Source organism: Microtus ochrogaster, linkage group LG3 (assembly GCF_000317375.1).
Source record: "Microtus ochrogaster isolate Prairie Vole_2 linkage group LG3, MicOch1.0, whole genome shotgun sequence".
In the NCBI taxonomy this organism is placed as follows: Eukaryota; Metazoa; Chordata; class Mammalia; order Rodentia; family Cricetidae; genus Microtus; species Microtus ochrogaster.
In genome coordinates, this window is record NC_022029.1 from 47,392,567 (window position 1) to 47,405,355 (window position 12,789).

General features: G+C 37.5%; 1 protein-coding gene across 3 annotated transcripts in view; it reads left to right on the top strand.

Moving 5' to 3' along the window:
• Itsn2 (intersectin 2) overlaps positions 1-12,789 on the top strand; it is a 116,485-nt gene that overhangs the window by 37,544 nt on the left and 66,152 nt on the right. For all 3 annotated transcript variants that reach the window (XM_026786018.1, XM_005360875.2, XM_013351392.2), the window contains exons 8-16: positions 602-741; positions 1,970-2,033; positions 2,575-2,712; positions 3,099-3,184; positions 4,077-4,339; positions 5,077-5,226; positions 7,350-7,490; positions 8,592-8,679; positions 11,861-12,000. In XM_026786018.1, coding sequence (XP_026641819.1) covers positions 602-741; positions 1,970-2,033; positions 2,575-2,712; positions 3,099-3,184; positions 4,077-4,339; positions 5,077-5,226; positions 7,350-7,490; positions 8,592-8,679; positions 11,861-12,000 — 1,210 coding nt within the window. The remainder of the gene's footprint in view (positions 1-601; positions 742-1,969; positions 2,034-2,574; positions 2,713-3,098; positions 3,185-4,076; positions 4,340-5,076; positions 5,227-7,349; positions 7,491-8,591; positions 8,680-11,860; positions 12,001-12,789) is intronic.

Here is a 12,789-nt window from a genome sequence, read left to right on the forward strand (position 1 = left end):
ACAAGTATAAATACTTAGATAAGCTTTCTCTTTTGTTGCTGATTTTCTTGTTTTTTGGGAAGGGTCTCACTGTGTTCCTTGCTGTCCTGGAACTCACTCTGTAGACCAGCCTGGCCTCAAACTCAGAGATCCGCCTGCCCCTGCCTCCCAAGTGCTGGGACTAAAGGTGTGCATCACCACACCTAGCTGTGGTGTTATTTTTAAAATTTTAGAAAACACAAGTGTCATTTATTACCTGCCATAGAAGTCATCATAGTTCTTTCAAAACAGTTGCAAAGAGTTACATTTCACCCAGAAAAATATTGCCTTGTAGCTTAATCATTGATTTCTGTGACCTTATGCTTTTCTTAACATCACTGAGCCATAGTTTAACAAAGTAACAAATGTAGACAATAATATCTTTTAAGTGTGTTTGAAAGATAAGAAATGCCATTTGAAATGACCCTGGACAGTAAGATGTTTGGAATTAATAGGTTCTTAATAGATGGAGTTGCATGTATCTGTTGCCATTATATTGTATAAGGAATGATTCTTAATGTCTTTGTCTTAATTAAATGTATTTTATTTGGTAACATAAAATTTTAAATACATTTCATTATAGCTCAACTTCCTCAACTGCTTCCCTCTCAGGGAACTCGCCCAAGACTGGGACCTCAGAGTGGGCAGTTCCTCAGCCTGCAAGATTAAAGTATCGGCAAAAATTTAATAGTCTAGACAAAAGCATGAGTGGATACCTCTCAGGTAACTGGATTATAGTGGTTATGAGACCATTAGTCTTCTATGTAAACTTCTTTTGAAAAACTGTTATTTGAATCTGTGCTTTGTCTTACCTAAAGTTCTAACATTCAGGACATTCAGAAGGCATTTCATACATAAGAATAGTACACATGTACAATTATTGAAAGATGATACAACCTGATTGCTTTCTTCACGTTCTTATGCCAAGTTAGGTACAAAGGTGTACATCCCACTTTTTGGAAAAGAATTTCTCAGGAAGGTCAGTCTTCATCTTGTTGCCTCTGAAGTGAATGAAAACCCCAAACCACAGGGTGTGGTGGTGGTTACATCTAGCCTTAGATCTCTTTGAGAGAAAGTGCATTTTCTCTCCTTGCCCTTTTCATTGCTCGCTCTTTGTGCTCTAACTCAAATGTGTCTGAGTTCAGTTTAGCATATTCTATAGATTGACAGAGGATGGTGACATGGTGGTTCCTGGGGCACACACTGACAATAGGCAAGTGTGTGCCACCTCTGGGTATCACACTCCCTCTTCTCTCAGCACTAATTCTCTGGTCAGACATTGTAAATGATGATAAAGAACGGGGATTGGGAAAGAATGCAGTTACTGTTGGAGTCATGGCTGGGCAGTAATGCAATTCATAGAGAAAAGGGAGCAGTTTGGGAGAGTGACATGATGGGAACAGAGAAGTTTTAGACATACTTTTTGTTGAGATGCCTGTGAAACACACATGTAGGATTTTGGTTGGATTTCGGAATATAAATATAGAGGTGAAGTTTGGGCTGTGGATGTGCACGTAGGGCTCACCAGGCTTTAGATGCTTGTTGAAAACAGAGAAAAGTGTGTTCAGGAGTCCTGGGAGCGATGACAGCTCTTATAGACCATGTAGCAGGAGAGACAGTGAAGAATAAGGGACAAAGGAAGAACATGCAGGGAGAGAGGTGTGTGGGGGATCAAGGCTAGAGAGTTCACCTCCATGCTGGTGGCTTGACCCTTGCTCTCAGAGCTGTAAGTAGCACTGTGTCGCTAGAAGAACATGGAGGAGCACTCCATCCTCACTGATTCTAGACTCTGAACTCTTTGGAGCAGGACTGTGTTTGATTACTATGGAATACTCAATACCTGGCCCCTGGCACAAATATTTTCACAGTAAATGTTCCAGGAAAGCCGCAACACTTTTTGCATGACTTAAAAGAGACTGAAGAAGTCTCTGTGGTTTTCTCTCCCAATCAGGTTTTCAAGCTAGAAATGCCCTTCTTCAGTCAAATCTGTCCCAAACTCAGCTGGCTACCATTTGGTGAGTCTGCCCATTAACGATTTCAGCTATAGATTCTCCATTATCAGAAATCCCTCCGGAAGGTTGTTTTGGAAAAAACAAATAGAAAACTAATCATTTCTGTTGGAATTTGTGACTCAAGCATGCTCCATAAAAGTGGGAATTGGAAAGTTAATATTCACTTGGGATGCATATGTTCTAGAGAACTGAGCCTTTATTTTATAGGTGACACTGTAAGTTTTTATATAATGACTTTTGTTGCAATTCAGAGATCATTTCATTTTTAATATAGTGAACTGGACATGAAATATGATAAACCACTTTCTCAGAATGGGCAATTGTCATAATGAGTCAGTGTCTTCCCTCTCTTTTGTGGGCTATGAAAATTAAGGGTAAAAATTGACTCATTTTTGTGTATATGTTTATATTTCACTAAAATATATTAACCTAGCATTTACATTATCATTATTATTACTCATGAAAATAAAAGCTATACTCTTAAGTTAGTCAGTAAAAACTCTTAGTGGCCTTGGTAAATTGTGACTATTCACGTTTCCTGTAGGACTCTGGCTGACATTGATGGTGATGGACAGTTGAAAGCTGAAGAGTTTATCCTGGCAATGCACCTCACTGATATGGCCAAAGCTGGACAGCCGTTACCCCTGACTTTACCTCCTGAGCTTGTTCCTCCGTCTTTTAGGTCAGTGTCTCTGGAGCCTCAGAGCTGTGGTTTCAGAGTTTGTTGAAGCCTGTGCTTTAGTTTAGAGGAGACTAAATCTATACTCTATCCTTTGATTTTCATGCTCCATGAGTCATGTTGGAAAAGCATAGATAACAGGAGTTGTTTTCACCATGGTGGAGAGAAGGAAACTCATCAGTTTAACTAAAAAGATTAAGAAAAACTTGCTCAAGTATAGCAGTCAGCTGAATCTATACTTTGTACATATAACTAAAGGCCATATTGTATTTTAAATAGTCTTAGTCCTGTGTTTTAAGTATTAAGTTCTTTTCATTGTTAGTAGCCTATATTTTTTAGTCTGAAAATTCTTAGACTATGTGATGCTTTATGTTGTTTGTTTTTCTTAGAGGGGGAAAGCAAATTGATTCCATTAATGGAACTCTGCCTTCGTATCAGAAAACACAAGAAGAAGAACCACAGAAAAAATTGCCAGGTGTCTATCTTACACTTTAATTAAATTACTTATTTTAAAATTAAAATTGATCGTATTTACTTTAAATTTTATTTTGAAGTACAAACAAATATTTAGTGTTATATACCTAAAAATTATGTTATATAAAGAAATTACAAGGTGAAATTTGTGTCTATGTGTGTGCATTCCTGGGGACTGAATCCATGGACTTAAGTAAACTGACCAAACATTTATATCACTGAACAATAATACCAGTCCATTGGAATGTTTTTAATTATTTATTCATTTTAACAAAGAGCAAAACTGAAAATGATGAAGGAATAAGGGAGAGTGTATATATTTGGAAAATTAGGGAAATGAAATCAGATCAAGCTCTGTAATGAAATTTTTAGCTTTGAAAAAGTTTTAACTATTTATTGAAAGAGTGTATACATAATTATTTTAAATTATTAAAAAGTTAGTGAAAAGACTGGGGTTATAGTTAAATAATAGAATGTTTGGCCAGCTGAAGCAAGGTCCTGAGTTTGATTTCCAGCACTGCAAAACAAACCAAACAAGAAAACTATCTTCTTCAAAAAGTTCATGTCATATAGCAGATAATACACAACCTTGGTTATTTGAAAAAGGCACTGAGAAAAGGTAAACCAATATTTTTATTGGCGTGGATAGTCAAGGTATATTTTAATAGATTCAAACATAGAAAAATGTGGTTTTTTGAATTAATGTTTTTACAGGAAAGTAAATTCTTTCCTATTTACATTTTAGGTAAGAGTATCCTAAGGAGAAATAGCCAGAGAGTAAGAGCACTCAATGGCTACTTAGGCCACAGTGTTTTGAACTAGATAAGAGATTCTGTAGACTGTGGAAGAAAGCATACACTCTCTCCCTCCTTCCTTCCTTTCTCCCCTTTTAGTTACTTTTGAGGATAAACGGAAAGCCAACTATGAACGAGGAAACATGGAACTGGAGAAGCGACGCCAAGCCTTGATGGAGCAGCAGCAGAGGGAGGCTGAGCGAAAAGCCCAGAAAGAAAAGGAAGAGTGGGAGCGAAAACAGAGAGAATTACAAGAACAAGAATGGAAGAAGCAACTGGAATTGGAAAAACGCTTGGAGAAGCAGAGAGAACTGGAGAGACAGCGGGAGGAAGAGAGGAGAAAGGAGCTAGAAAGACGAGAGGTCATTTTCTAGTTCTTCCCTAAGAAAGTCACTGGTTTAATGAGTGAGCACATGGCATCTGCTGAGACCATGGTGACCTTTCTGTTGTGACTTCCCCCTCTGTGTCATGCCACTCTTTATCACTTCCCTTTCTATGTAAGGGCTTTAAGGTTTGTGGAAACCTTACCCTGTGCAGGTGAGGCCCCAAGCAGAGGAGGACTGAGTGCCTAGCTCAGCCGAGTGAAGAGCTACAGTGAATTTGACAGCAGGAGGTCTCTGGGTGCCTGCAAGCTTAGGACTCAGAATCAGTCTGAAGACTTGAGGCATAAGCAGATGAAGCTACACAGAGGAGTCCAGAAGCGACCTAGTATTACAGAGGTGCCTAGAAACACTGGTTGTTTTTAATGGGCCAGGGATGGAACACAGTAAATTACAGTACTTTGAAGAATTGTAAATGGAATTATTTCTCTTCTTTATCAGAATAAAGGCATGATTATTTCTCTTGCTTTTTATACTATGAAGCCATCCTTTAGCTTATTAAAAGAAGAATGACTTAACAAAAAGATGACTTTGTGATGCAATGAAAAGTGATAAATGAAAGCCATTTTTGTGGGTATCTTAGGGCCCATTGAGAAAACCAGATTTTCTTACCTGCCCTTAGGTATTATGGCCACTCAGTTCTAAAGAATGTCATTCCATGAGTTTTTGAATCGTGCAATTTTTTAATGTAAAAATTAACAATAATTTGATATTTACAGGCAGCAAAACAGGAGCTTGAAAGACAGCGTCGTTTAGAATGGGAAAGAATCCGTCGACAGGAACTTCTCAATCAAAAGAATAGAGAACAAGAAGAAATCGTCAGGCTGAACTCTAAAAAGAAGAGTCTCCATCTTGAGTTGGAAGCAGTGGTATGGCTAAAGTTTACATGGGTGTTATCAGAACAATGCTGGCATTACCCGTCCAGGGTTTGCGTAAATAAAAAGGATTCAGTTACTTAAAAGGAAAAGAAAAAAAGCTGCTTACCACATGATCTCTTTTACAGTTTTTCTTAGTTTGAAAACTAGCTTTCCATTGATAGCCACTCTACTTAACTGATGTTTGACATCAAATGTTAGAGGTCAAGTTCTTTGAAATGTAGGATGAGAAGATAGAAAGATCTAGAATCCCATGAGCCTAGCCTTGCTAGAATGTCAAGAGTCAGCATGATGAATGCTTACCTGTGCACTGGAACCAAATTTAGTTCTTCTGTACTAGTTGCTTAATACTTTTTTTTGTTGGCTTGAGTGGCATTGAAATAATTTTAAAAAATAAAGTATTATCTTTGTGAGTTCTAGACCAGCCTGGTCTACAGAGCTAGTTCCAGGACAGGCTCCAAAACCACAGACAATCCCTGTCTCGAAAAACCAAAAAAAATAAAATAAAGTAAAGTATTATGCTAGACAGTGGTGATGTACACCTTAATCCTAGCACTTGGGAGGCAAAGGCAGGTGGATCTCTGCGAGTTCGAGGCCAGCCTGGTCTACAGGGCAAGTTCCAGGACAGCCAGGGCTACACAGAGAAACCCAGTGTTGCAAAAATTAATAATAACAGCAACAACAACTAAATACTTAAAACCATGATATTTTTAGTCAGAAAGGTGTTATTTTATAACCCTAAATTACTTTGTATACAAACCATAGTTATTAATCATGCCACAGTGCTACAACAGAGATTTTTTTTTTAATTTTTAATTTTTTTTTATTGAGCTGTATATTTTTTCTCTCCCTTCTTCCCCTCTCCCTTTTGCCCTCTCCTATGATCCCCACGCTCCTAATTTACTCAGGAGATCTTAAACCTTTAGCTTCTGTATGCTATGTGTATATTAGAACCATCACCTTGATGCTGTATTTTTTTCTTAAAAATGGGAGATTGGACTGACCAGATCAAGGCACTTGCTGCTGAGGTCAATCTCTGGACCCATATAGTACAAAGAGAAAATTGACTCCCAGCAATTGTTCTCTGACCTGTGTGCACACCCACACAATAAATAAATATAAAATAATTTAACATAAGAAAAGACCTTAACATCGCCTGTTTTTCCTTTAACACAGTATCATGGGTCAGTGTCTGGAGAGGTTCAGTCTGTACTTATACATGTTAAAGATAAAATAAGCTCTGGAGTCTATGCAACATGTTCCTTTTAGTGTGTATTTTTCAAATATAAGGCATGTTATCCAGTCAGACTTTAATCAGTGATAACTCAGTTTTTCTCACCTCACTATTTGACAGCTAGAACTGTAATAACAGAACACCACAGGCTGGGAAGGCTGAACAGCAGAAATGTGCACGGTTCCAGAGGCCAGAGCCAGGGTTTGTGTCCTGGTGAGGCCTCACTCTGTCCGCACATGTCCTTCTCTGTGACGGGCATTTCTGGTGCATTTTCTGTCTGTTTTTCTTATAGTGACACACTAGTTCTATTGGATTAGGGCCCATTCCAAAGACCTTTTTTTGACCCAATTGCCTCTTTAAAATATGTTTCTCTAAATATTAGATAAATTTTGCTTGGAGGGTGAGGTGGCAGTTCATCCTTATGCCCCATCTCTCCTTTCATCTAAGACCTTATTGAAGAATGTTTGCTCTCTGTTTTTTTCCTTCCCCAGGAAAGGAAGGTTACTCTTTCATAAGGAGAAAAGGATTGAAACTCAAAAGTTTCCTCTGGATATTGTTTAACTAAAGGAGATTAAAATATAACATTGAAGGTAGAAAAAAAGCCAGAGAACATTTAAAGAATAAATTAAATATACTTTGAGATTGTTATGGTAGTTATAAATACATAATTCAGAAAAAAATTCAGTGTGTTATATTTATGCTTTTTCACATAGCATAGGGGATCTTGCTCTCTGAGAATGATTTGCTTCTTGCTGATAACTCTTCATATAAATGAATGTAAAATGGATTCCAATGGATTGTAGACCAGACTGACAATGGATCATGCATTTGATCTTCCTATAGAATTTTTTTTACCATAGATATCATTGTGATTTTCCTATAGAATGGAAAACATCAACAGATCTCAGGCAGACTTCAAGATGTCCGAATCAGAAAGCAAACACAAAAAACTGAGCTAGAAGTTTTGGATAAGCAGTGTGACCTGGAAATTATGGAAATCAAACAACTTCAACAAGAACTTCAGGTAGGTCTTTTGCAGCTAATGGTCCATAAACACATGCAGTCGTCAGCAGTTCTTCATAATAGATAGTTGCTTTGGGAGTCGTAAGCCCCTGACTTCTTGGCAAACCTATGATAGAAAAGATCAGAAAGTCCATAAGATAGATGTGAACTAGGTTCTGCTTAAATTTATACATAAATAAATATGCATACTTTGAACTTTAATAAAAAATTCTTTATATCTGTTTAGTTCATTTACAGATCATGGCATTAACGTTGTCTGACATGGGTTTACTCTGCTGCAAAAGTGGCATCTTCCTGTTCTCGCACATGGCAAGTGAGCAGGGCAGGCCAATAATCCCTCTAATGCGAGGAAGTCCTCATGTTTGACCACTTCCCACAGCCTTGTCCCTTATCACTATAGCACTGGGAGTCATGTGTCAGTCCTGGAATTATGACAGGACACCCATATTCACACCATATCATATGTTACAGTAAAGTTGTTACTATTAAGTTGAGGAATTTCTGATTTGAAGTTACTGTTTTCAGAACTGTGGTGAGAGGAGATTAAGTGTCTCTCTCAGAAACCTGTCCCTTTGCTTGTGGAGTCTGGTTTATTTATTGCTACTTAAGAATAGGGCACTAGAAGTCTTCTCCACTGGAGAGGCCTCCCACATAGCATCTTTACTGCAAGTGTGAATAATCGGTCTTCCCCTTGTCGCAGCAGAGCCCTTTCTCACGTGGTTTAAAACTGCTTCCCTATTTCTCCCTGAGACTGCAGTCCCTGTTTGCTGCGTACTTGTGTGTTATGGATACGTGGGCTGCTTACCTGTGTGGTCTTGTGCATAGAAGCCCCTCTTACTCTGCCAACTGTTGTCTGTTACAGTGCGGAAAACTTCAGGTCTCTAGACACTCTCCAGTGGTGAAGGAATTCTTTATTACCTTTAAACTTCAGCTGGCCATTCATAAGCATTTGCTTAAGTATTTTCTTTTTATAGCCTATATAATTCTACGCTACAACCTGTATTTCTATTCTGAGTCTTAGAAGTTTTATCAGGTTTTAAATTTAAAGAAAAATTCTTAGACATTATATTGTTTTAATCAGATTCTAATTTTCTTTTTAAAGGAATATCAAAATAAGCTTATCTATCTGGTACCTGAAAAGCAACTACTAAATGAAAGAATTAAAAACATGCAGCTTAATAACACACCTGGTAAGTCTCTAAGTTTTGTTTTGTTTCCTTTCTGAATAATTGTTTTAATATAGTTTTATTTTAAAATGGCATTATTCCATTAAAATAATATTTTGCCTGTAAATTAAAAATTTTAAAATAATGTGAAGAATATTATCATAAGTTGTAATAGCTGCTCATCTTATTTCCGTGACCAGATCCCTGATGAGGTAGGAAGCTAAAGGGAGGAAGTAATCAGTGGGAAAGCGTGATCCTATGTGGGAATAGTGTAGGGAAACTACATGTAAAAGAGTGAAATTGGCCTTATTTTTTTCCCATACATGAAAATAAATTGAAAATGAATTACAGGCCTAAACTTGGGCATAGTAGCTCATGCCTGTCCCAAAACTTTGTAGATGGAGGCAGGAGGATTGTCATGAATTTGAGACCAGTCTGGACTGCACAGCAAATTCCGTGTCAGCCTGGACGAAAGAATGAGAACATGTCTCAAAACCAACAACAAAGATAGATTACAACCTAAATATAAAATACAAGCTATAAAACTTCTGAAAGGGGGCAAACAAAAGTACCTTGATATCCTTTGCAGTCATTTTTAATATAATATTTTTATTCTTTGAGAATTTCATACAATGTATTTTGATCATATTTACTCCCTCTCCTCCCCTAACTCCTCCCAGATCCACCCCACTTTTTCATCTCACCTCCAACTTCATATCCTCTTTTTTTGTTCTAGCAGGATTTTTAAAAACTATTTATTTGTGTGTCTTCACATATGTCTTGGCAGTACATGTGTGCAGTGCTTGAGGTGACCAGAAGAGGGCATTGGATCCACTAGAATTGAAGTTACAACTGTGGGATACCACGTGGGTGCTGGGAATCAGACCCCAGAGGTCTGGAAGAGCAGCCAGGGCTCTTAACTACTGAAGCATCTCTTCAGCCACATTAACAGTTTTTTTTTTTAAATCACCAAAAATAGAAAAATGGATTTAGAAAATTTTCATAGAAATAGTTTTTGATATTACCAAAAGCTCAAGAAATATGAAATAAGCCATTGTACATCAAACTGAAAGGATTCTGCATAGCCAGTGAAGTACCCAAGATGAAAAGGCAGTCCACAGACTGAGAGAAAATATCTATGAATCATTTATCTGATAGGGGCTTGATATCCAAAATATATAAGGAATTCATACAGTCTAATACCAAAAAATATCCCTAAAACAAACAGAAAAATTCCATATGGCCCAACTTAAAAATGGGCAGAAAACTCGAATAAGCAGTTCCCCAAAGAAGAGATAAAATGACCAGTAGGTATTTGAGATGTGGTCACCATGGCTAAACACTGAATTATTGTTGTGCCCGCCTTGACCAGCAAGGAAGATGCAACACCGGAGCTCTTCTTGCAAGCAGTTTATTCAGGACCTTGTTCTTTTTCTCTCTCTCTCCCCGGGCAAACCTCTCCCAGCCTTTAAAAAGGCATGGGCCGCAAACCCCGGATTGCCACATGGGCACTGCCCATAGGTCCACGCATATGCAAGCATCTGACAATCATTGCGTGATAATAGCATGAGTCAGGCCTTGACTATAATAGGAGTTGATTATCACAGAGAGCACTCGTTTTTGGGATCGCTGAGGGCGGAAGCCAGCACCATGAGGTGCGGCTCCACGCAGCTCTCTACAAATTATCCCCTCAGACTGTCAGCATAGATGTTATCCAAAGGTGAAGAAATATGAGTTGGTAAGAGAGGAAAATCTGGCACACCATTGATGAGAATGTAAATCAGAGTCTATAGAAAGTAGTAAGGCAGATCCTTAAATCATTAAAAATTAAGCTACCATATGACCCACATCTGAGTGTAGATCCAAAAGAAATGAATCCTTTGTCTCAAAGGACCATGTCTACTCTTGTGTTTATGGTGGCTCCTGCACAGTAGCCAAGGGTGGAATCAGATGCCCATCAACAGGAAAGCAGGTAGAGAAAAATGTGTGTGCGTGCACATACATCCATACAAAACGGAATATTCTACCTTAAAAAAGAGGAAACAGTGCCAGATGTGACATTGTGGATAATCTGGAGGCTGTAGACTCAGTAAAATAAATCAGCCATGGAAATAAAAAAAGTGCATGGTGTCACATGTGAAATTTGAAAATATCGAACTCAGAGAAATAGAGTAGAATGGTGCTTACCATAAAAATGGATTTTACCACAAAAAGGGATTAGGTATGTTAAAGCACAATAGCTCTAATGTAGACTACTATGCAGATGGAACTAGATCTACATGTCCTAACGATAAGATATATTGTTAAATTTAAAACAACTTAGGACTTATGTGTGGCTCAGTAACAGAGTGCTTATCTAGCATGCATGTGTCCATTGTTCACTATCACCAAAATTTAAGTAAGAAAGTAAGGAAATAAATAAATGATATATGTATGTATGTATGTATGTATGTTACAGAATGCTGTAGATAACATGAGCCTGTCAAGTAGAAGTTGGTTGAATGCACATGTATCTAAGTACAAATGCTTAAAAGGAGAATGTAGGGTTTCAGATAAAGGATGACTTAACTTTTTACTCTGTGTGTTTAATTTTATTCAAATTCTATACTTGATTTCTTTACTTTAAAATTACAAAATTTTGGAATATGTATTTAGATAGTAATGTTACTATTTCATCTTAATGGAAATCACTATATTCAGACCTAGTTTCTGTATCCTTGTGTAAATATTTTTAAGTCTTGTACAGTGAAACTCTCTCCTCTTACCTCTTAAAATGTGTTATTAAATAGTTCTGTTAGTAATACTTATTGGGTCTTTTCTGTGAGTAGTCCTCTGTTCTTGAGATTGTCATGAGTAAGTACAAAGCTACTTTAGCAGCATATTCTGTTGACTGAGTACTTACTGTGACTTTTGCCATGGCTTTCTGCTCACCTCGTTAATAAGGTAGGTGGATTGTGCCTCTTGTATCTGGTCAAACTCGTTTTCAAGTCCTGATCCTTTCAGTAGAGAGCTAGTACTTATATCTGTTTCCTTTGAGGATCTTTATAAGGTGTTACTTGGAAATAAAAGGTATTGTCTCTTCTCCTCACCTATGTATCTTTGTATGCCCTTTGTATTTCTCTAGTTATGTCATTGTGAGCAGATAGAAGTGACAGGAGCTGCTCCCGAATATAAACTGACTTCATTTTTTTTTTTTTTACTTCAGATTCAGGGATCAGTTTACTTCATAAAAAATCATCAGAAAAGGAAGAATTATGCCAAAGACTTAAAGAACAGTTAGATGCTCTTGAAAAAGAAACTGCATCTAAGCTCTCAGAAATGGATACATTTAACAATCAACTGAAGGTATTTATCTTCTGTTATCTTCATGTCTCTGTTGGGGCTTCTTGTATCACATTTTCTTAATTGACTATGTCATTTTATCTACTAGAATTATATTGTTTTTAATGCTCTCTAAAGTTTAGTAAATATTGTGTCATAAGACTAAATATTTTTTCAGAGTTTCCAGGTTTGGGTGCCATGTGCTCTTTTTCTTGGCATCTATGCATTTCAGAAACAACTGCTTTTGTCAGTCCTTCAGAACCAAAGTCAGCAAACAGACTGGGCATGGTGGGTCACACCTGTAAATTCCAGAAACTAGGAGACTGACACAAAAAAAATTAGAATTCAAGGTTGTTTCTCGGCAACTTAGAGAGTTTAAGAGCAGCCTGGCTACATGAGACTCTATCTCAAAACAGGGAGGAGGGGTAAAAATGGAAATTTCAAAATTGCTGTCGGTAGATCCTCTTTTAACACACTAAATTCTTGTTTGTCGCTTCTTGCTAATATAATTAACCTTTATGAAACAATAAAATACTTAGGGAAATCTAAAGAAGAATTTGATGCTATAAACTTCATATAATTCATGATTCATTGGTTTATTGTTTGCCTCTGTGGCGGAGCAGGTGCCCAGCAGACTGTGTTTTTCTTTTGGGGCAGTGGTGATTGGACAGTGGCACCATATGAGTGGAGATAGTAAGTGTTAGCTGGTTACTGAAACTGACTGGAATTCTGAGAACCAGACTACTGGTGTCCACTCAAACTGCAGTCTCAGTTCACCCTTTGCTAACTATGCATAAAGTTATGAAAGCACAC